At 37.1% G+C, this 23,472-nt stretch overlaps 2 protein-coding genes across 2 annotated transcripts in view; one reads left to right on the forward strand and one right to left on the reverse strand.

The window, feature by feature from the left end:
* The window catches only part of dph1 (diphthamide biosynthesis 1), a 75,926-nt gene extending 68,830 nt beyond the window's left edge, over window positions 1-7,096 (reverse strand). Inside the window, exons 1-2 of the mRNA XM_056757412.1 lie at window positions 7,000-7,096; window positions 4,800-4,949 (exon numbers count right to left, since the gene is read on the reverse strand). Of these exons, the coding sequence (XP_056613390.1) occupies window positions 4,800-4,949; window positions 7,000-7,090 (241 nt within the window). The 5' untranslated portion in view covers window positions 7,091-7,096. The remainder of the gene's footprint in view (window positions 1-4,799; window positions 4,950-6,999) is intronic.
* A 1,312-nt stretch (window positions 7,097-8,408) lies between these two features.
* Window positions 8,409-23,472, forward strand: part of rtn4rl1b (reticulon 4 receptor-like 1b) — a 135,326-nt gene continuing 120,262 nt past the window's right edge. Inside the window, exon 1 of the mRNA XM_056757699.1 lies at window positions 8,409-9,099. Coding sequence (XP_056613677.1) covers window positions 9,087-9,099 — 13 coding nt within the window. The 5' untranslated portion in view covers window positions 8,409-9,086. The remainder of the gene's footprint in view (window positions 9,100-23,472) is intronic.

Consider the following 23,472-nt stretch of genomic DNA (forward strand, 5'->3'; position numbering starts at 1 on the left):
CCTATATAGTAGTGTTCTATAGAATTCGTCCACATACTTGCGATAGATTGCGCCATGTTAACAAGCTCGTATACGTTGCTTGTGAATTCAGTAAGATTAAGTGACGAGGTCAGTGAAGATGGAGGGAAACACGGAGGACTTGGTCCCTAAAAAAAATTCTACATCAGTAATATTGAAATGGTTTGGGTTTTCCCCAACTGACACGGCCCAAACAACAGTTATTTGCAAATGTGGCAATCATAAGATTCGAGCGTCGTAAGGCAACACAACGAACCTTTTTAACCACCTCAAAATAAAAGGGACTGAAAGAGTATGCCAACAGTCAAATTATAAAGGGATCCCACGCGAGTAAATCAGGTACAACCAAAAATACGGAAACTAAAAGGCTTAAACAACGACTTTAGCGAAAGAACCATTTGAGAAAGGAACTCCGTATCCGTATGACAGAATGAACAAGCGCTGGAAAGATGTCACTGACGCGGTCGCATTTTACCTGGCCAAAGACATGATTCCCATAAAGACTGTGGAAAATGAGGGCTTTGAAAAACTGCTCAAAGTCGTAGATCCACGTTACGAAATACCCAGCCAAAAATATTTTTCCTCCACGCCAATTCCACAGCTTTACTCCGAGCGCGCGACAAGATGAAAAACAAAATTTAACAGCTGATTTATGGTCTTGCACTTGCATTAAATATTAACTTGATTAAAATATTCTTCAAAATACAAATGGTAAAGAGTATATTTGTTTGGCTGTATTGAAGCCCCTTTAATTTGCAAAATAGTCTTAAAACCAACTTGAAGAAGAACCGCGATAAAATCGTGAATCGTGATCTATCTTGAAAAAATCGTGATTTGATTTTTTTTCTAGATCGCCCACTCCTAATAGGTCACACCGTGACGTTTCTTGGAAACGGAATGTCAAATATTCATGGGTAAGTAAGTACTACACTGGATTATTTTGAATAGGCTGTTGTGATATGTTAGGAACAGTGTCGCTGATATAACATGTTTTGCTCACAGTGTGTGGCCATCACAACAGCTACGACAGATTAGGACGCAGGCTAAACAACTGAGGCCAAAGAAGAGCTAGATCGCTGGATCGCGACCCAAGTGCCACCACATGGCACCCAAATCGAGGCTTTGAAGCAGTGTCAGTTCATCATCGATGCAGATAAAAAGCTCTTGATCAGACATGTCTAAATAAATAACGATTATATTTGCATAATGATAAATTATACTGTGCAAATAATAGGACGAGCGTCCTGATAGCTTTTTTTACTGAGCTTTTTTCCACTGAGGTTAGTTTTAGAGATACAGCACATGCATGAGGATAACATTTCTATATATTTTTTTTTTATTTTTATTATGTTAGTAATATTCTGGGTTAAATCTTAAAGACAAGTTCAGGATATGTGACATTTAAAATGAAAATCTAACAAAGAAAAATCTAGTTAAAGGTGGTTTGTGTATTTTTTGGAGGATCTATTGACAGAAATGCAATATATTAAACATAACTATGTCTTCAGAGGTGACAAAGACCTTACATAATGAAGCGTTATGTTTCTATTACCTTAGAATGAGCTATTTCTATCTACATGCTAGAGGTCGACTGAATGATTCGATTTTTGTATTAATCTGATTCAGCCGATTGTGCCGCAAATTAGGCCGATTAACAGGCAGGTGCATCTGTGAGCAGCTAAGCATTGTTGTGGAGCCGGGGAAGCTGCCTCGTGCTGCATAACACTGTGATGTCTGTAAGATTTAAATGATTTTTATCCTTCGTTTCTTAATCTAGCCTTGTATATTTCATTGATTAAATATGTTGCTACTTGAGAATCGAGTAACTTTTTGGAACTAAATTGTTAGCGGACTTTCAACCACATAGTTTAGGCTACATGTATGCACAGGTACAAAAACCTGGTGACGAGCCAAGTGGCTAAATTATTACAGTTGTCCTCATTGTATAGCTAGATAAACTCTGAGGTTATCAATAGTGTTTCTGCTCTCTTTGAGGCTGCGTGTCGGACGGAGCAACTCACACTCTGCTGCCGTGCCTTGTTAAAAGACGAAACTTCTGGCTAAAATGTGCACGTTAACTTTCCTGCTTAAATGTGTCTGTGGGTCGAGACTCTGTTTATACTTGTTTTTAAGTCAAAAAAGTGCCCACAATTTACCAACGAATTCGACCAGGGCAGATAAACATAAAGCATGTTTTTTTCTGCTCTGACAGCCGGGAGACACGTTGAACACTGTAGTGTGTGTTAGAAATCTGAAATGGAGAAAAACCATTCTGCTTTCTTGGTTTTTTGTCATTAAACCAAACTTTTAAGTCTTCAGCTAAACTTTAAATGCTGACTTGTTGTTTCCCCTAGTTTACACATTATGTCTGTATTGGTTCTTTTGCGGCTGTTTAAACACATTCGACCACAAGAGCGTCTACTTTCTGTCAGGCTGGAAAAAGGCTAAATATATCTAAAAACACAGTAATGAGCAGCAGGCTGTGTAATACGAGTTCTTTTTGTTTTAATTTAAGGTTATGACCAATTGACTAATAACAATGTCTGCCAACAAACATAAACAAAATGCTTGATACAGAACAGTGTGAGAAAGATCTTTGAACAATGCATTATTACTATGAATTAGACTGCTTTCTTGTACCCACCAATAAACACTTACTCAATCTTCACCAAACATTTCGACTATCGCTGGCCTGATTTTTTAAATCCGGCATGTTGTTTCTACAGTCCCTAAATGGACAAACTGTCATACAGAGCATTTGGCAATGAAGCGAAAATCTCACGACATCTTTGTTTATGTCAGCCACCGTAGTCCTCTGAAAGGGAGGGTGAGCCATTGGTTGCAATTTGCAAACTCACCGCTAGATGCTGCTAAATTTACCCTAATACACTGGACCTTTAAGCATCAAAAATGTAACACAGAGCATCTGAAGGACTTTTACGGAGGAACAGGTTAATAAACCAGCTGTACAGGATACACTTGCTAAATCCTAAAATTATACCAACCCATAAGCAAACTAAACTATTTCAAGTGAGTGTCAACCGGGAAAAGCTAGACCTCGTATAATTGCTTAAGTCGCACTAAGAAACTGTATGACACCTCATTAGAGCAATTTCAAATGAGCTATAAGTGTTGCTTTCACAGGGGAATAATTTTACACCAGTCTGACAGCATCCTCACAAAACCACAGAACACAGTTTTGGAGAAAACAGCCCAAAGCATCCAAGACTGATAACCAAAGATAAAACACTGGTCTGCGTGGATTGTGGACATGGATTAGAACACAACAGCAAAACAAAAACTGGTCTTAATTAATTCACATATTCCTTCAAAACAGGATACCTTATTGAGATTAAAGCATGTTTGATTTGTTAAACCATGTTATTACTAATCCAAATATTATTTCAGGCTATGGCAAAAAAAATCATAGTTCCCTGTTATTCAGCAGAATCATCTGATGGTTAATAAGTTAATGACCGCACATTTTTCAGAAGCAAAGTCATGATAAAATGAGGTAATTATACCCTCCAACTGTCATCATAATTTTTTGGACCAATTTTCCCAGCCATCTTAAAGTAGTTATTTAAAGGGTACACTTTGTTCCAAAGAACAGCTAGAAGACTAGTAGTTCAAATATTTTTTTCTTAATTCATGGCTATGAAAATCTTAACCAATTTACATTTTGAATAAACCCATTCATTTAAAATATGTAGAACATTCATCCTTTTAATCCATCTTCTATTTGCTCATAGTAAACAATATGCCTGAGACATACGTTATGAAATCCAGCAGAGTTACAATGTAAACAGATAACATAACCTCCACTGTAGCTTTAAGGTTGCTCAATTATTTTAGGATGAATGAAAATCGTAATTGCTGTTGGTCTACAGGCAATTCAAGCCTAACATCATGAAATACAACACACTCCCTGTTGAGGCACTTACTGTGTATAGCATTCTCTTTTATTTAAAGGGGATGTGCAACAGTGTTTCATGCATTCTGACTCCTTTACAACGTTAAACGGGATGTCTTCTCGTGCTTGACATGGTCAACTTGTCAAAAAACGAGTTGGAAGTATTATGCAGTATCTCTGTGCTCGATACACTCCCCCAAGGTTCGTATAGGTTTCGCAAAGTTTTTTTAACATGAAAAACTGTTACATTACAACTTTTGTTAGTCCCTTATTGGGCAATTCTCCCGGAAAAGCACGTCCACGGCAAGCGAAAGAAATAGCCTGCCCACGAATCAATCTACAACCGATAGGAAAACCCGCTTACCATCAAGATTGACTGCACTGCATCAAAATTGACTTCGCTGTGGGCCTGCAGCTTGTAACTTTTGCTATAGTTAGAGAAGTTAAGGTGTGTTTACGCCATTTCAGTGATGGATGTTATATAAACGGTGGATATAACGCTGGATTTGGAGATAATTTGAAACTGATAGAAGGAGCGGTCCGAGCCCTAAAAGATGCCGGACATGAACCGCACGTGGTATCTATCTTTTATAAATGTGATCAAACTAAAGACTCTATGGATGAAGGGTACATTACTATTCTGTTAGTACTCAAGATTAACATGAAATAAGCAGAAACTGTCTGAGTTAAGGCCACTTTTAGCAGGCAACAACGCAAACTCTTGTATTTGACACATACTGTAAATGCAACTTGATCTTTAAGCAAATAGCTATAAATAACAGATAAGTGATGGGAATAATGCATAATAAAGCCATGCTTTTCATTTCATTTAGCCTTTTGAACTCTAAAGAAAATGAAATGTACTCACCCCTCTTCGCTTTGGCTTGTCTCACACGCCATATTGTTTTGTGGATCTCAAAATTGTAGTTGGCTGGTAAAATCTTGATTGCTTCGTTGAGCTCTGGATCTTTGAGAATCTCTTCAGGAATCTGATTGGCCACTCTTCTCGGACCTCGCGCTACATAAAAAAGGGGGAGAATGCAAGTCTGTTCTGGATAGTCAAAATTATCACATTTGTCTTATAGATCAAGAAGGCAGGAGCACACTTCTGCTTAACAAGCGACTATGGGTAAGTGGGTTAAATTCCTTAAGGAATGTAAGAGCAATACTGATGTACCAAGCAGCACTAAAATCTTCTTGTTATAAACTTAAGATTTCTACACAGCTTACATCATGTGCACAACAACTGAGCAAGCCAAAACAATAACCTCTAGAACCCAAAGTGAATCATCACACAAATCAATCAGCATGCCAACAGGACAGCAGCTAACTGAGAGGTCAGCTGTCAACAGAATGTTTTGGTGTCAGTAACAGCCATTTATTTTTGGACTTTGTGACAGATAACCATTTATAATGTAATTAACAGCTATGAGTTCTACTAAACCTGAAGCTGCCTTATTTTTGATTGTTATATATATTTATTTTTTGTATAGTTTATATGGCTATATCATGATCAAACAGCAGTAAGTATTTATTTGTTTTAAAGAGATGTGTTAAATTTCAGCTGTCGATCCATGAGAATAAAAAAATATCTGTGCTAAGGGCAGGAAAAATAACTCTCAGATAAAGGGAAGGAAACAAGAACAAAAATCCCTGTGTAAGTTGTCACTGAATTTGTTTAGCGTCTCTGCAGTGATTCTGCAGACATAGGGATGGGGAAAAGTAGTGACAGTAAGATAAAGAGAAGAGACATGAGATCTGACAGCAGCATGACTGATGGTTAATATATAAAAACATGATCATTTATCATACACTCACTGCAGTCATGAAATGCTGCGACACTGCTGTACTGAGACAATAGCTGAAAAAAATTAATGGGTGTGAGTGTGCAATGTTATTTATGTCCTTGTATATGCGCGATTCAAACTAATTATTAAGACAGTAATTAGTCTAATAGACAAATAAATCTCCCGCAGTTCCTAATATTCTGCGACCACAACTGTACTAACACATTAGGGGGCTAACATTCACACCTTGCTTTCACCAAGGCAAATCTTTTTCTGTAGATTTATTTTTGGTATAGGCATATATATATATATATATATATTAAAGTCTTGGTTACAGAACAAGCAACCAAACATTTTTTTACAATCTTAATGGGCTGAGTACTGACACTAAGAATACCTTTTTGATAAATCAATATTAAAACCAGATTTATAATTAATGTATATTATGAACCTGCAGCAATTTTCAAACAAAAATTAAGGTTATTATCAAGCAAATCAATTCACAAATAAACAAAATGTAAAGAGAAACATACAAAAGTTGTATGTATCATTGTTTCGGAAAATAGAGGCTACAATAAATTAGTTGTATATGAAATTACAATATGGACAACATAATGCAACGAACTGCCCAGACTGAAATTTAGGGGGCGGTTAAGGTTAAAGCTAACAACAATTTAACACCTCTTATCAATTCTATATTCATTATGTGACTGATTCTTCCCTGAATGTATGTCAGTTTGCTTGTATTGTTTTCAATATTTATTTATAATGTCACGATTAAGTAACACTTTTTTGTCACACACAGGCACAACCAAATTACAACTAGCATTCCAACAAACAAGGAGTTTAAAACCAACAATTTGTGTAAATTGTGCTTCTGATTTACAGCCATATATTTTTAAATAGGTAAAATTACTGTATGTAAAACAGATGGTATAAACCTCCTCTAGTGTTAACTTCCGCGGAAGAAAACGCTGTAACTTAGCATCACTTCTGTATTATTTGTAAGTGGACTTGAGAACTAACTGTTACACATTTTAAACAAAGATTTCATATTGACATTCCCCACAAAGAGCACTTTAAAGTGACGGTCTTCTATATCTTACATTGCTATATCAACATATATATATATATATATATATATATATATATAGCCTACAATCCCATAGCGTCAGTTAGCATTAGCGTCAACAGTTAATCGCAACATTACCGAACAAGACAGCGATTATAAACCTTAAAGACATCGTGAAGCATTAAACAAAACTAAATATAGAATTTTACCATTTCGCTTTTTCGGAGCGACTGCTTCAATCTCAGTAGCGGCAGCCGCCATATTTCCCCAAACAATTACACGTGGAGTGAGGAAAGGCATTACATATCGAACACAGACCTATCGAACACAGACCTGTCAATCAAACGTCGACATCATTAATGCGGATGCATCCCAGGACATACAATTATGTCGTTTTTATTTTTATCCATAAAATTGTGCATCAGCAGTACTAAGCACAGGATCTGAACAATTGTATTCTTGCGCCAAAATATATAAATAAATTAATTGTAATCATAAATGTTCATTTTTATTGTAGCCTATGCAGTGGCATTTACAAAGATATTGTACTGTACATGGACCCATCATTCCTGGCAAGACAGACTAAACAAATTGTCCCCCTACACGGTTTAAGAAAGTCAAAGGTTTCTCAGCATAAATCTGAGTAAGAGGAAAGTATCATTGTCATTCTCTCAGTCTGCAGTCTCCTCATTAATCAGTTTTATAAAGAGTCTTTTATGACTCCTCAACTCCATCTGTGCTCTCCGACTCTGTTATCTGAGAGAAACGCTATAGCTTGACTCACAAGTCTTCTTCACAGTGAATGAATCAGTGAAGGAAGTGCTGTGTCTATAAACCAAGCTTCACACCAAAGGGGAAAGAGACAGAATTGTAGTTTTTTAAATATGTATTTAGTTATTAATGAAAAATCTGACTTATCCATCACATGCCAAATAAAAGGGCTTGAGTCTATACGACCTTCAATTTATAAATCCAAATAGTAACTTTCTGATCTATATTTCCTTTCGGTCAGTTCATTGTATTCTAAATATTGATCACTATTGAAAAATAGAATCAGATTTTTCAAAATTATTAAAATAATTTATATTATAGTCCCCATTTGATGATATAGAGTTAAAGGTGTTCCTTATACATGTACAGTGATTCCTCCAAATGTATCTCATAAGTTTATTTAATAACAAATCTTTTTTAATATTCGAATTTGACCATAACATTTGATTTTAGCAGTGCCAAAACCAAATGATTTTATCTGGACAGTTGTGCTTTAGTGTATTATTATGCAATCATTTTTATTTTAATACGATAGTAATCAGTTATATGTTATTCAATAGTAATGTTGTTTTAAAGGTCTAGCCTGTTGAAAAGTGAGAGAGAGAGAGAGAGAGAGAGAGAGATTGAATTAATCGCACCAAACAAACAAAGAATATAACCAACACACTAAAGCAACACATAGTATTTGAATATACTGAAGAGAGAGAGAGAGAGAAGGCATCAGACCAAAAGTGGACTGAGAGACACATCGGTTAAGAATCAAAGGCAAGCGCGCATCTCTCAGCTGGAGCGCATCATCTGTCCAACCTCTCTGCTCGAACAAACCTTTCCCACTTTGCCGCTCGACTCTTCCGCCACGCACTCCTTGCGCTCGATATTTAAGGGTCTAGCGTCATTTGTCTTTTGCGGAGATCCGAAATATCTCTACAAAATGCTTTCAATGTGGATTTCTAAAGATGTCGTGTGGAGGCAGCGGGACACCTCCCCATAGTTCGTAAAAGAGTGCAAGAGAGAGCGACAGAAGAGTTCCTGCGTATCGGATTGAGGACTATCTGCTGAATTTCCTGCTTCAGAGGAATAGCTGATATTCAAACGGGTTAAAATTACGCAATAACCGTGTTTAGAGGGTTCTGGATAACACACAACTGCTTGTTCCGTCGGGTTGCTGAGACCTGAACCTCCAGGTGCCTCTGTTCAATCCTATGGCTGAGAGTCTGAGTGGATAACACCAATTATTACTGCAGAATGTGTTGCGCTCCTTTTGGACTAAAATATTTGCTTGAGACCGAAGCGGATGAAAAGAGTCTTGCGATAGCCTAAATGATCCGAATTCGGCAAGAAGTCTCTGAGCTATAGGAGTTCTTTACGACGCAGCTGGCTGCACCATACGTTTATGTATTCCGATTAAATCAGACAACATTTGCTAGATTGCTTGCCATCTTATTGCAGTGTGAAGTCACTCTCCGGCTGGAATACAACAATAAATGCACCTGAGTGAGCAGACAGAGATTTAACCATTTCCAACATGTTTAAACGGGGTAAGTGCAATTTACAACTTCCCCTCGTGCTGTTTTTGAAACGAAGCTCGGATTTTGATACTGGGATTTTCAATAGGTTTTATGGGCATCGTGTCGAAATACTCTGGATAGGAATTTATTTATATTTTTACTTTTTTAATTCCCAGCTGTCAAATGTGGCATAAATGGTTTTATAAAATGAAGATATAAAGAACAGATATTTTGAAAAGTTTATGTGAAGGTCTTTAAAGTTGTGACAGATCACATAGGGTCTATTATATGGTTTCTCATCATGTGTGTCTACCTCTGAGTGCGCTCGGTAGGCTATAACGCAGCCGCGTTTGAAATATTCATCATATCACGAAATATTTTCTTAAGATGCTGTCGGAGGCTGCCGCACTGCAGTTTACGCTCCGCTTTTCATCGGAAAGCGTTGTTCCGTCTTCATGTCTTTAATACATACATTTCTCTTGGTGGGTTCAACGGGTTTGTCTTGGGCAGTCTGGTATAATTTGACGTTTATGAAGTTTAAACGTTTTAGTTGATAAAAGAATTTGTCTTTGTGAGAAAGGTAATAGGCTTCATGTCATCTAGTTTTCACTAACCATCTGTGTCTTAACTAAATTAATCATACTGTCTGGTGGTCACAGGTTTTTATTAGCCCAGTTTTCGTTACTTAATCTTAAAACGTGTTTGGGTAATGTTAGAGACACTTTACAAAAGCTTTGATAATTGTCTAGCGTTTCTAGTCTCCCTGGAAAAGATTTCCTCGGAGGAGGCCCAAAGCTTAATACAGACTCAATTGTTATTTCAATAGACTACGCCTAGGAACAAAACCCACTTTCAAGCGTCGTACCTGCGCAGTAAAGAACCCTCGTGAACGCCTATGAGGAACCTGTGGTGCAGTCCACGTTTGCCTTTGAAATTTTCAAACCCAAGTCTGAAATAATTTTTATGTTTGTACCACAACCTAAACCCCCACAATTTACATTTGTCTTTTTGGAGACATTTAGCTTCAAACACTGACACATTCACATATTCGTTCTGTTTTAACCATGATAAATTGGCATCATGGACAGCAGTGCAATTCATGAGGCCATTAAAAAATGGAGCTGCATGCCATTCGCTGTTTGGTAGGGGTGACATGATTCCATGCCAGTTTGTTGCAGTGCCAGATAATGTGTTATGTGCATTGTGTTTACTAGTTAGGGTTGTCGAATTTTCATTTGTTTTGGCTAACTGTGGTGTTTTTTTCTTTAAAAGTCGGAGTTGCTTTTAGTTTAATAATGCTTCTTTGCTGTGGTGGGTACTTATTAGCCTTTCACTTCTGAATGCATTTAAGCGTATGAGAAAAAACCTCCAGCAGTTGTCGGCCATAACATAAATAAAGTAGAGCGGGCAGGGGAGAATGCTGAATTCTTTTTAAGAGATGCTGTAGTGTGACATTTCCAAGCTGGGCAGGTTTGAGTTATGTGGCAGTGCCCTGCGTGCCAATCTCAGCAGAGCTGTGCTGTTTCTGTTCATAGCGCCTGACTTCTGTATGTGTCAGCACCGCAGGTGCATGTCAGCCAGATTCGCAAGGAAATGTGAGAATGTAAGGGTTCATTTTCTTTTCTCCTTAATTTTCCCTTTATGTACAGACAAACATTTGTGTTATAGGACCACTTCCATTCTCAAGCTTCAGTTTGCACTTCATATCTGCTCAGTTATTTAAACTGAAAAAGTCATATCTGATGTAATATTCAGATTTCAGATTCTTATCAGAAGGCAGTGCTCCAGCCTATAATTGGTTTGTTGTGCTGAGTTGTCAGTATAGAGGACAGCCTCATTTTGAAATTCAGACTTGAAAATTCTACAAAGCTCACTGTCAGGCCCAAGATCCGGCTTGATCTACATCAGGTGACAAATGTATTCTGTGCTGAAGTAAATTTGGTTCATTTGAAATTATGATTGCTTCATATTTCACACATTTCAAACCAAAACAAGCAAAAAATCGGATAGAAAGTAACCAAGCCCTGCAACAAGAAAAGAGTATGCAAAACTTCAAGAACGAAATAACTCTTGTGCATTAGCCGTGATTATGCAGCTGTGCATGGAGAAAATAGGCGTTTAGATGTGATGCTAGACAGCCGGTAAACACAGGATAAGAGAAAGTGTTGTTCTATAACATCAAAATAATGATCAAGAATCATTCTCATCCCTTTTCATAAATGAAATCAAACACTCTTTTCTTTTACAATGATGTTCTGAGTCATGATAGACTGAACTTAAAGAGATAGTTCATGTCAAAATGACAATTCCCCCTATTGCCTTTCATTGCAGGGATTATACAGGTTTAACCTGAATAAATTATGAAAGAATCTTTATTTTCGGGTGAACTGTCCCTTTAAATCTTAAAGGGGTCATATGACACAGCTAAAGCTAATATTATTGTTTGTTTTAGAAACATAACATGCATGTTTGTATCACCTCTTTGCCCCGCCTATCTGAAACGCACATATTTTTGACAAAGATCATCTTCGGTCTGAATTGCGAGGTGTGCTATGATTGGCCAGTTAAACAGTGCATAGTGAATGGTCGAATACTGCAAGCGTGTGACAAAATGTAACGCCTCTTACCATATTTGGAACATCAGGTTACGAACGGACAGCTTACTTGCAAACAATTGGGTGGTTTAAGTCAAATCATACCACGAACTGACGTAGATTTGTGGGGTTGTGGTTACACGAGGCGTTTCAGGCAGGTTTGGGTGAGCATTCGCTTTTAGATAGAATGTATCTTTTGCTATGACACTTATATTTTTGCAATTTTACGTGTCAAATACATTCATAGGCAATTTTAATCACTGTTAGCAAGCAAGTCAGATGCATTAAATGGATAGTTCACCCAATATGAAAATTCTGTCACCCCCAAGTTGTTCCAAACGTGTATAAATGTCGTTGTTCTGATGAACACAAAGAAAGATATTTGGAAGAACATTATTCAGTACCATAAAGAAAAAATATTGTAGATACCTTTTGTTCTGTTGAACAAAAAAAGAGATATTTTGAAGAATTTAGGAAAGCAATCAGTTCTGGGGCACTTTTGACTACCATTTGAATTTTTCCTACTATGGTAGTTAAAGTGATATTTCACCCAAAAATGAAAATTCTATCATCATTTATTCACCTTCGCATTGTTCCAAATCTTTGTAAATGTTTTTGTTCTAATGAACACAGAGATAGAATGCTTATAACCAGACAGGTTTTGCCCCCCATTGCCTTCCATAGTAAGAAAAAATACAATGGTAGTCAAAAGTGACCCAGAACTGTTTACTGTCCTACATTCATCTAAATGTTTTATTTTGTGTTCAACAGAACAAAAGTAATTTTTTCTACTATGAGAGTCAATGGAGTGCAAAACTTGTCTCGTTATAAACCGTCTTCCAAATATTTTTCTCTGTGTTCATCAGACCAAATACATTTATACAGCTTTGGATCAACTCGAAGGTAAGTAAATAATGACACAGAAATTTCATTTTTAGGTGAAGTATCACATTAATGATGTTCCAGAACTGAAAATTGCTAACATTCTTCGAAATATCTTGCTTTCTTACTATTAATTTTAGTATTTTTTTTTAAATAAACATTTCTTACATTTTATTGTATGTTAATTTTATTAAACAATTTGTTGAATGGGTCATGTAACGATGTTGCATTTATTTTAGCCAAGTAACGTTTCTTCTACTTGTAACCCCCAAAAATTCGGGCTAGGCATTTTTTTACTTTCTGGCTAATGTGATTTACTTGTTATTTATTTTGCTTGTTATCATAAATAATCTACATGGACTCTCTGTTCTATGCGGATGTGTGCCTGAAAATACGGTTGGGCCACAAAACCGCGCATGCGCAGTAACGTCTGTTTATGTTGTTGCTTTGAAACAACTCTAAGGAACTTCTAAAGTCATCAAACTAATCTGAATTTTTTAATATACAAGCTCAGTGTAATTTAGCAAGTTCATGTTGTAATAGACAGAGCATTACTTATGATCACATTGCTGGACATCAATTACCACACAGCTATGGAAGATATCTCAGACCACTCTGCATGCCAAGCAGCTCATTTCCTGAAGTACACGCTGTGAATAAAAAGTGATGAACTCAGGGACCAGCCAACGCCATCGTCTCACCTAGTCTGGGTGGAACATCAATTCTTCTCATTCCAGCTTTCTGTAATTATAAGTAATTAGCGGCACAGGAAGTGGTATTTTAATGAGTGTCATTCTCTACCTACGACCTCATCTCTGGGCATCCGGTGGCCGGTTCACAACGGGCAAAGGACACATTTGGTCTGGACAAGGATGAATGTTCCATTCACATTTAATCTCCTCTCTCTGCATCCTCTTGAGGAATGAAACAGGGCTTTTTTTTCCACTGTAATGCTGACTTCCACTGGCATTAGACTTTTGGCAGAACTGTATAATGCTTAGGACAGAAGTGCTTGAGTTTGCAACCTGTTAGTTTTATAAACAGCCCGGATGCTTGTGGCTGACATTTTGCCTAGGAACAATGTTCTCATTAACTTCTGTTTCATACTCAAACTGTAATTATATGCACATTTCCTGCCTTGCATGGTGTCCGGATGGGAGGTGTCTCCAGCCGGATTGGGCATCTCCGAGTGCCCTTTACCAACACCTGAAATCTCAGCACAAATATTTCTCCCCTCCCTTTGGAGTGGAAATGAGATGCCGGCTTGGTCATTAGTGGATGGTAATGAGGTAAAAGAGACAAACAACCCCAAGCCCTGTTTGTTTTGTTAATATTAATAATTAATTCCTGATTAAGGGGCTAATTGCAGTGGAAAGGTCAATGTCAACGTAAGGTCCGTTGATGTCAGGAGATGAGTCGAGTAGAAAGCGGATGACAGACCAGGAGTGTTGACAATCGTCCCAGGTGTTCTAACGCTCCGTTGACAGACCTGCCCAAGAGATGCTTTCATTCCCATAATGCCGTGACCAGTAAGTGCTGAGACAGGAATGCTGTGCTCCCTGCAGGCTCTGGCTGGCATCTGTCACATTGGACTACTAACACATGACATGTGAATGGTGCTGAGTGAGGAACTGAATAATCGTTAGAGAGACAGAGAGAGAGAGAGAGAAACTAATTGAAGCAGCCATGCAAAAAAAGTATGGTATGCTGAATACATCAATGCATATACACATATACTGGATAACACACAAAACAGCTAAATCATGCTGTCTGTCCTAAAAGTGACCTTCAGAATCCATTCCCTTTCTTCTGATCCATAAGTTTTATTTTCCTGCTGCACAAACAGTATCAGCATAGAAGGGTCCGGTGTGTTTTATTGAAATCCCTGTCTTGCATTGAAGTCTATTTGATCATAAAACTCCCAGCATGGAGCTTTTAATAGCCGAGAACTGTCATGTGACCGTAATCTTGAGAAGTAATTTCTTTGCTCTTCCTCTTTTCTATCTGCTGACCCCCCTTCTCTCATGGGTGTCCGTTTCTATCAGCAATCTCTTGTATGATTTTAGTAATCTGAGCACATGTGAATGACACAGTCGTATCTTTGTGTTGAGACATACCCGAGCCGTGCTCTTACATCAGCGGGGGCGACAGGGTGGACCACAGGTAGCTGGCTTCTCTGTTGTGGCTTCAATGTTAATTATTATTGGCAGTCATTATTAAAGCAGTAAATCACAGGAGGCCTGCATTACAGTGTTTTTTATCACGGGCAGAGTAAACAACTCTTTCTTTTATTATTCTGTAACTATAGGCTGTTTGAGGTTGCAAAGCGTGCCTCAATTTATAGAAAAGTAAAGATTAATTTCACAATAACTGGTTAATCCATTCAGAATTTAAAGTTAGATTTGTTTAAAAATGTAAAATTAACTCTGAAACTTGAAGCTGAGGGATCATGTGGCATCCTAAAAGGATTTATTTTGAAAAAATGACTGCACATCATCCCGATTATTACACGGCTACTTACTAAATAAATATATAAATGGACTTGAAATATTGATTTGCGTCAAATTTATTTGATTATGCGAGAACCACAGAGTAATATAAGACCTATTAAACCAGTGAAGAAAATGTGTTGCTTGGGACAGCGGTCATTTAAACAGTTATGTGGCATTTGCTTACATATTGCAAGGACTGACCAATCAGAATCAAGTATTCCATTAAGTGGTACAGCTAAAAGGTTTCTCACTTTCTACTCTGCTGAATAAAATCCAATATTTTATGAAAGCTGAATAGATATCCAGTTCTGTATCATTTTCAATCTCCGGTTCTAGGTAAAATAATGTATGCCTATATTTCTTTAAAACAGCTTGTTCTGAGAAAAATGCAGCTTAAGGAAAAAAATGAATACATGCTCTACTGTACTACATGTGTGTCAGTTTATGATCAACATTAATGGATGCATTGCTTTACTGCGTCCTTCATTAACAACTAATGGCAGTTTTGAAAGATATAAAGAAGGAGATGGAAAAGCGGATGTGTTATAGTGTATGTGGAACTCAGATACACAGGCTGATATGATTGACCCTGAAAAGTGCTCAAGGTCTAACTTTAATATACATCTCTGGTCTGGACGATATCGAAAACATTCAATACATCTGTTTGCTGTTGTTGATGCAGTTTGTGTTTTATGGGTCACAAATAAGCTGTTGCAATAGTCATTATGTTTTTATTACCATGATTTGTACTGCATTTTAAATCTGGTGAATCTTTTAGTTTATGTTGTTTACGTCATTGTATTCTTGCAATACAACAACTGCATCTATATGGCCTAAATACTGCAGCTGAAGAGTTAGGAATACTCAAATATCACATGCAAATTTATTCAGGTGCCATAAAGTTACCAAGCAAAAGCAAATCGGCCGTTTTGTGCCTTGCACTTTAGAGGTTAAGTTTGGAAAGGAACACATTTTGCTACTGAGTGTGTGTACACAGTAAATGTGTGTGTAAAGGGCACAGAGGTTTCCAGGGGGTTCGGTTTTGAATGACAATATTTGCCAAACCCAGTATGCTGGTTGGGTGATTTATTCAATGGTTTATTTGGACAGGAAGCAGTTGCACATTTAATGACCTGCCCAAAAGGTCAAAGCGGCAACTTGTGGGGCACAAGATACAAATATGACAAGCATGAGTGAACTCTAATTGTGTAGTTACAGTAAATATTTAGTTTTGGCTGCCTGCTTGGTATAGACTCAATATGTAAAGAGACCCCGAGTGATGTTCTGTGTCTTAAAGGGCCACTAATCTAGCCCTTTTTCACAATGCAATATAAATCTTAGGAGTCCACAGAATGTGTTTGTGAAGTTTCAACTCAAAATACACCACAGGTCCTTTATTATCCTGTGCCTTACATGTCCAATTTCTTAAGGGTGTTTTAGTTTGTGTCTCTTTAAATGCAAATTAGCTGCTGGTCTCCTCCCCCTCTTCAGCAGAAAGCGCAGGGCTGTGTGAGCCGCGATTCCAGTAACAACAAAACTGAAGAGAAAAGTCACATAAAGCGAAAGAAAAACACTTCTAATCTCTTAAAACCAAACACATTGATCTGGATAAGTGAGAGTACACAAGATAAACACGTTATTTGTTTAAAAACTGAGCACGCTGAGTGAATGCACAAACGCGTTACGTCTTTAAATCCGGCACATATAAGTAAATACTTGAAGTAAACATGATAAACACATCATATCTATAAAAACCATGAGTGAATGCACAAACACATTATGTATTTTTTTATAAGCGACAATACCCAGTACAAACGTTTCATATCTAAACTGAAAACATGCACTTTGTCGTCAGTGGCTCAGATGTCGGGAGTATATGAAGACTAATGTCCAGTTTTGCATCCAACAACAAAACACCTTCTTCAACGAAAGCATTCTTGTAGCTCACTGTAAGTAGCTAGTCCAGTGTGAAAACATGAATGGGTGGACTTTTATCATTCTAGGGTGGTTTTGTACACACACTCCTGACAACACAGTTACGTTTAAACAACATTTAAAATTCAATTTTCTGGATTAGCGGCCCCAAAAATATATTCAGGTGCTTTTTTTGCGCTGAAAGGATGCGACCTAATGGTTTTCAAATACATTTTACGTTTAAACTTGTCTTGTGTCGTGTCTTGTAAAATATTTATTGAATTTGACACACAGTGTGAGTAGAAAACAAAAACATTTATGCGAATTGCAATGTCCAATTAATTTGTTTTGGAACAATTGTATGAGAGTAATTTGTATGAGAGTTTATGTTGAGAGTGAGATCTCCAAATTGTCTATTGATGACTTAGAATCTTGGTAATGCTCAGAACAACTCCTTATATTCTCAGGATCATTGTGAGCTGGACACACCCCTCTGGAGTTATTAATAAAACATCTTAGATCTTTAAATTGGCTTCAATAATACAATGAAGATCCTACAGGGAAGTGAAGACCCATATGATACTAAGGAATTGGCTCCTATTTGGTGTTTCTTAGTGTCTCATTCTCTCTTTCTCCGGAGAGGAGATCAAGATGTGAAGATGCCAAGCTTTAACAGAGATTCCTTTGAGAAAATAACAATTAGAATTGTTGCCTCAGCAAAACACTGAAATAAGTTTCAGCTGAGGCACTACATTTGGGGTGAAAATAAACGTAAAATATGTAAAAAATATACATATAGCTTTTCTAAAAATGGCTAAAAATGTAAATTAAATAAAAAAACTATATTCAAATTGTGTTAAATATTATTAAACTAATGATAAAAATAACAGCTAAATATAAAAATAAAAATAATATATACAACTATATAAAATATAAAAATAAATACCCCAGGATCATGTCAGATAATATGTAAGATCTATGGGCTAGTTGCATAAACATAGTTGCTAAGTTAAGCCTGTGTCTTAACAACTATTCTCACGTAGCTATTAGTTATGACTGATCAGTCTTACTTTCTTTAGATTTCAATTAGACCAATCTACCTTTTTATGTAGGCTACCAGACTTGAAGAAGCTATGACCAGTCTTGAAGAAAAACAATAGTTGACTAACTTCAACTAGTCTAAGGAGTTTATGTAAAAGCCCCCTAGTTTTAAAATGAACTCAGAGGCTGTACTGTACGTGTCACATGCCGAGACACGTCCCGTTTAATACAACAACAAAAAAAGCAAGGTATTAGAACATCTATTTCTTTTAATAGATCATTCTAGGAGTGAGGCTTTTTATTTACTTTAATGACTTGAAAGGCTTCTCAGTCTATTTAAGCGTAAGTGTGATTAAAGCTTTTAGTGTCAACACAACCTCTGGGAGAAGAGATGCTTTCACAGGTTCACCCTTGTCTGTTGTAGCACAGCCATGTTAGTAATTCATCTAGCATGAACTACAGAAGAGCAAGCAAACCCTTTGTGCAAAGCAGCTCATTTACACTCCCATATTCCCCTATGATTGTTTTGCTTTTAGGTCACAATAAATCCTGTTACATCCCCCCACTGTAGGAGTTCATTTACACCCCAAACTCCCAAAACTGCCTCAGCAGCAAGAGAGTTAATTCAACAAAGATATATAATGCTATGAAGGAACAGTGCGACCACAGAAGATACCGGAGAGATGTGCATTTTGTTGTGGATTAATATGTTTTTGAATGAGGCAGAAAAACGTATGTAAAATGTGAATTTAATGGAGAGAGAAATCGAGAATGAGAGAAAGCGCAGCAGCAAGGATAGACATTAGCTTGTGTCAGGATTCTAATGGACGGAACTACTTTTCTGTGTCACGCTTGCCCTCTCCGCTGATGGATGGGGAGGTTAGCAGCCTCTCGCAGTTTGTCGGTTCTGCGAAGCCCAGCAACCACTTTCTGCCTGACTCTATGAAGCCCGGCCAATCAGAATGTTGTATTCACTTATAGCTTAGTGCCCATCATTCGGACAAGAGAGGGAACCGAAAAAACTTGATTACACTCATCACTTTGATTGTATTTGCATTTTACTTTGCTTAATTCGGGCTTTGAGAGCCTTGTCTTTGAAAGTACGCTGCACAGCGAAGGGAATGATGGGATTCATTGGAGGATCTCACATCAATGGAGCTTTTAAAGACAAAGCACTGGAAAAATCAGACCAGGGGAAAAAAGAGGAAAAGAGTGCAGTGTGAAGTAAGTTCTGATTGCAGTGCAGACCAAGTCTGATTAAAAGAATAGTTTAGCTAAAAAAAGTATTTATTCATCCTCATATTGTTCCCAACCCGCGTGCTGTTATTTCTGAACACAAAAGGATCTTTACAAAGCTATTTGTCATACACGGACATGGTTATTATGTTCAAGTCTTTAAACTCCAAAAGGATAAAAAGCACTTTGAAAGTAGTCAATACAAGTCATGTTGAAGGTTTTCTAAAAATAATGCAAAAAATTTGAGGGAAACAAAATTAAAGACTTTCATTATATCACATGTGATTTCGCAGAAAAAACAGCAAAGGGATGCATAACAACCTGATCTCACAGGAAAACATAACTATTTTACGAGGAAGCAATTTTACATCTATTTTTATGATATGAATCATACAAAAACATACGATTGTTTAGAAGAAGTAATAAAGCTTTACCTGTCAACCTATCCGTCATAGGGTGAAAGCAAATCGTCTTGGTGTAAAATGTTTAAATAATTAGGCCGACATTATTTTCATTATCGGGTAAACTAGAGGAAATTTTGAAGAATGTTGGTAAGCCAACAATGGCGATACCCATAATCTTGCATTGTATAGACACAAAACCAATGTAAATCAATGGGTACCATCGTTGTTTGGTTAAAAACTGTTTTCTAAATAAATTACTTTGTTTTCAACAGGTTGAAATGACATGAAGGTAAGTAAATGATCACTGAATGTTCATTTTTGGGTGAACTATCGGGGTTCCCGAGGATCCTCAAAAAGTCTTACTTTTTTATTATGGTAGGTCTTACATTTTATGACAAATTTAGTTAAACATTTTTATAATGCATATAACGTTAAATATATTGTTGTAATTTGTTGATGTTTTAGTTTATTCATGGATTGCTCGCTTACGTGAAAATCTGCGGGACACTGCATTTACGACAGTGTTTGTATACCGTCTCGTCCTGTTCGGCAAACAGAAGAGAAAGATGGGTTAATGTAAGTTTAATGTGATTTGGCTCCGAGATATGAAATATAGAGATCGGTTAGCCTGTGCAAGCAATGAGGCTACCTGCAAGATGGAGAAAAAAACTTTAAACTCAATGGGGATTAAAGCAGTGTAAAAAGCACAACTGTACACTGAAACTTTATTTCAAATTATTTATTTGTAATATCTTACAAGCGCTTTCTCCTAAACCTTTTGTTTTACTTTATCGACTTTCATGAAGTGAAGTCTGAAAGACATAGAGAAAAGTAACCGAGGTGGTTGTTTGTTTTTGTTATGTTTGTTTTATAATGAGGCGATCCATCTTCTGACTAAACTTTTCTTTTCCCCAAATGAGTAGGCGAGTTTGGGTGACGTGGTGTTGGGAAGTTGCAAAAGTAGGAACGCCACTTAACTACATTTTTCAGTAGCTTGGCGGTAGCGGTGTAGCGTGACCAAAAGGTACATTCTATTCTGCCTTCAGAGCATCGCTGCTGTGTGACGTCTTCTTCTTATAACTGTATCACAAACTGAAAAAGTTAATTATCGCCATCTACTGCAGTAACTATGTATACATACATCACATAAAAATACTGTTATTTCCTATAGTAGGTTTTAGTATATTACAGCTGTAGAATATTATGATAACTATCACACTCTATTAACAAATACTATTCAAGTTAATTTCTATATCGCTGTTCACAATGTGCATTGATCCCAAGCAGCTTTAAAGGAGCAAATAAGAAAATCACATAAAGGTAAAACACAGCACAGTGCATGGTGTTTTATTGAACATGCAAGATCATTCTAGTAAATAATATCTAATAATTAAATAATTAAATAAATGCAGTCTCCCGGTGAGCAAACCTATACTACAGTATTATTCTGTAAGATTAGCTATATTTACTGTGGAAAGGTAAAAAGCGGTAGACAAAATTTACTATACAGTTTCATATAATTAATACTATACTTCTGTATTTATTACAGTGCAGATGTGCAGATGGCAGCACAAAGTCATACACACTGAGAAGACACCAAAAGTGCTGCAGATAAATGAGCTGCATAAGGAAATTAAGAAAAAGGCTTCTGACAAATATTATGTAACTATTTGAGATGTATCTGTTTCGATTCTTTCATTCTTCTTAGTAAAACTTGGGACAAACGTTAAACTTGTGTTAAAGGCTGTTCGTTCTGCTGTATGAAAGTGGTATTATTTTTGCTTGGTTCAGGTCTCAAACAGGACTTGAAAAGTCTTAAATTTGATTTTACAAAGTGTGCACCAACCCTGAACTATCCCTGTGCACAAATCATTTACCAGGCACTTTAGTCAAAGTCTTTAAGCTAACACTTCAGGTTACACTAGGATCAGATTTATGTCCGGATGTCTCTTTTATTCTTCCTTTGACCTTTTACGATTGCTCTGACAGCACACAAACATATACACAGCTTTGTCCGACACTTTTCAATGAATTTGGACAGCGACTATATTTTTTTCTCTGAATGCTGTTTTCAATCCCCGGGTCCTTTTCAGGTCACATTTTTCTCTGTAACGGTTTCATTATTTAAGCTTCTCTTCTATAGCTCTAGGGTTCAAAGGAAATGCACAAGGCTTTAGTAATAGAAGTGGCTTGTGCTTCACTCTAAAACCACATGGTATACATTATTCATAGCAGGTGAGGGTCATTGAAAGTGTCTATTTAAGTTTTTACAAAGAGAAGAAAGGTGGGGCAGGGGTTAAACAGTCTGTCCCTGATTTTCAAACATTACGTTGAGTTTACAGTTAGCTTGGCACCAATAGCCACAGGAGGTGGTATTCAAGTGAAGATGTATTTCATCACAGTGACACTATTTAGAGTTTTATACTCAATTACCACCCTGCTAAATAAGGTTTTGAAGTCATAGCTTGTCACAATTTGGTTTAAAGGGACAGTTCACTTAAAAAAATTACAATTCTGTCATGATTTATTAATCTTAAAGTCATCCAAAAACCTGTGAGACTCTTTCTTTTGTAAAAACACAAGATATGTGTTGAGAAATGAATGATTTTCAATAGGGGTCAATGTTTCTTGGTAACCAACATTCTTCAAAATTTCTTCTTTTGTGCTTTGCAGAAAAACATAAGTCATACACGTTTAAATGACATTATAATAAAAGACTTGAAATATTCCCCGAACTATCCCTTTAAGTGATTTATCTGACAGGTGACCGTGGTCAGATCATACTGGTGGGGGCCTGTTTTAACTGGTGTCCTAAAACACATTTTAAACTAACCAATCAACTTTTACTACAGCATTTGATTTTGGTCCACCACTCAATTTCTTCAAAACTGCTTAAAAATCTATCGCATAAAGTCAGAAATGTCATTACTGCCATTACTCTCAACACTTAATATTTCCAACCTCCAAATCCCTTCTACAATTCTGAACTGCAGGATCAAGCGGTAAAGATTCTGCCACAAATAAACAGCAAGCAACAAAACAACCATCTTAAAAGCCCAGAAGAACATCTCTCGTCCACCAAAAAGGAAGCCTTGCAATACCACCGCAATTATTTTGCTGATTGGCAAGGCTACCGGCTTTCTGCAGACGCAGCTGTTCCGAAACAGGTGTGCAAGCTGCATGTGTGCGTCTGCGCCGTTATGAGCCCGTCCGCAGAACCCTGTTTCTATAGATCATGGCAGCGTCACAAAGCAGACAGCACAGCCCGCTGCTTCTCTGGGAAGCCACCACTTAGGCAGGTGCTCAGATTTAGCGTAAACAACCGCTTTAACCCATCCCCATCAGCCATCAGTTTCCATTAAGGCTTGTTTTTGGCTCTCGTGTTTATTGGGCTCCATCCAGCTGTCAACGTAAACAGGCTTTCAGAGACTTCAAGAAAAGCCTTTGCATTGAAATTTAAAAGTCACACGAAACAGCTAGTATTCAAAAGCATTGTTGGTAAAAACCTTTTTTTAGTCTGTTTGACTTGTGTGTGTTTTGTCAAGAAAGGAGCACACGCCCACACGTACATACAAAAATCACACAGAAAAGGTCAGCTCTTCCTTTGAGTAAAATAGCGACGCTAAGAAAAGTCAGACATATTAAAACGTCACTGGGGTTTATGTCAAACGGTCAAAAAATGTTAGTGCAAAACAACTGTCATTGTGGATTCTTATTCATTGTTTAAATGTTTCTCAAAGATCAGCATTTTTTCCCATTAATAACAAGACACTCACCAAGTAAACACATACCGCAATTCATTGATGAATGATCTGATACAGAACCAAAGAGAAATTGAGA

Source organism: Triplophysa dalaica, chromosome 9, assembly GCF_015846415.1.
Source record: "Triplophysa dalaica isolate WHDGS20190420 chromosome 9, ASM1584641v1, whole genome shotgun sequence".
NCBI classification, from domain to species: domain Eukaryota; kingdom Metazoa; phylum Chordata; class Actinopteri; order Cypriniformes; family Nemacheilidae; genus Triplophysa; species Triplophysa dalaica.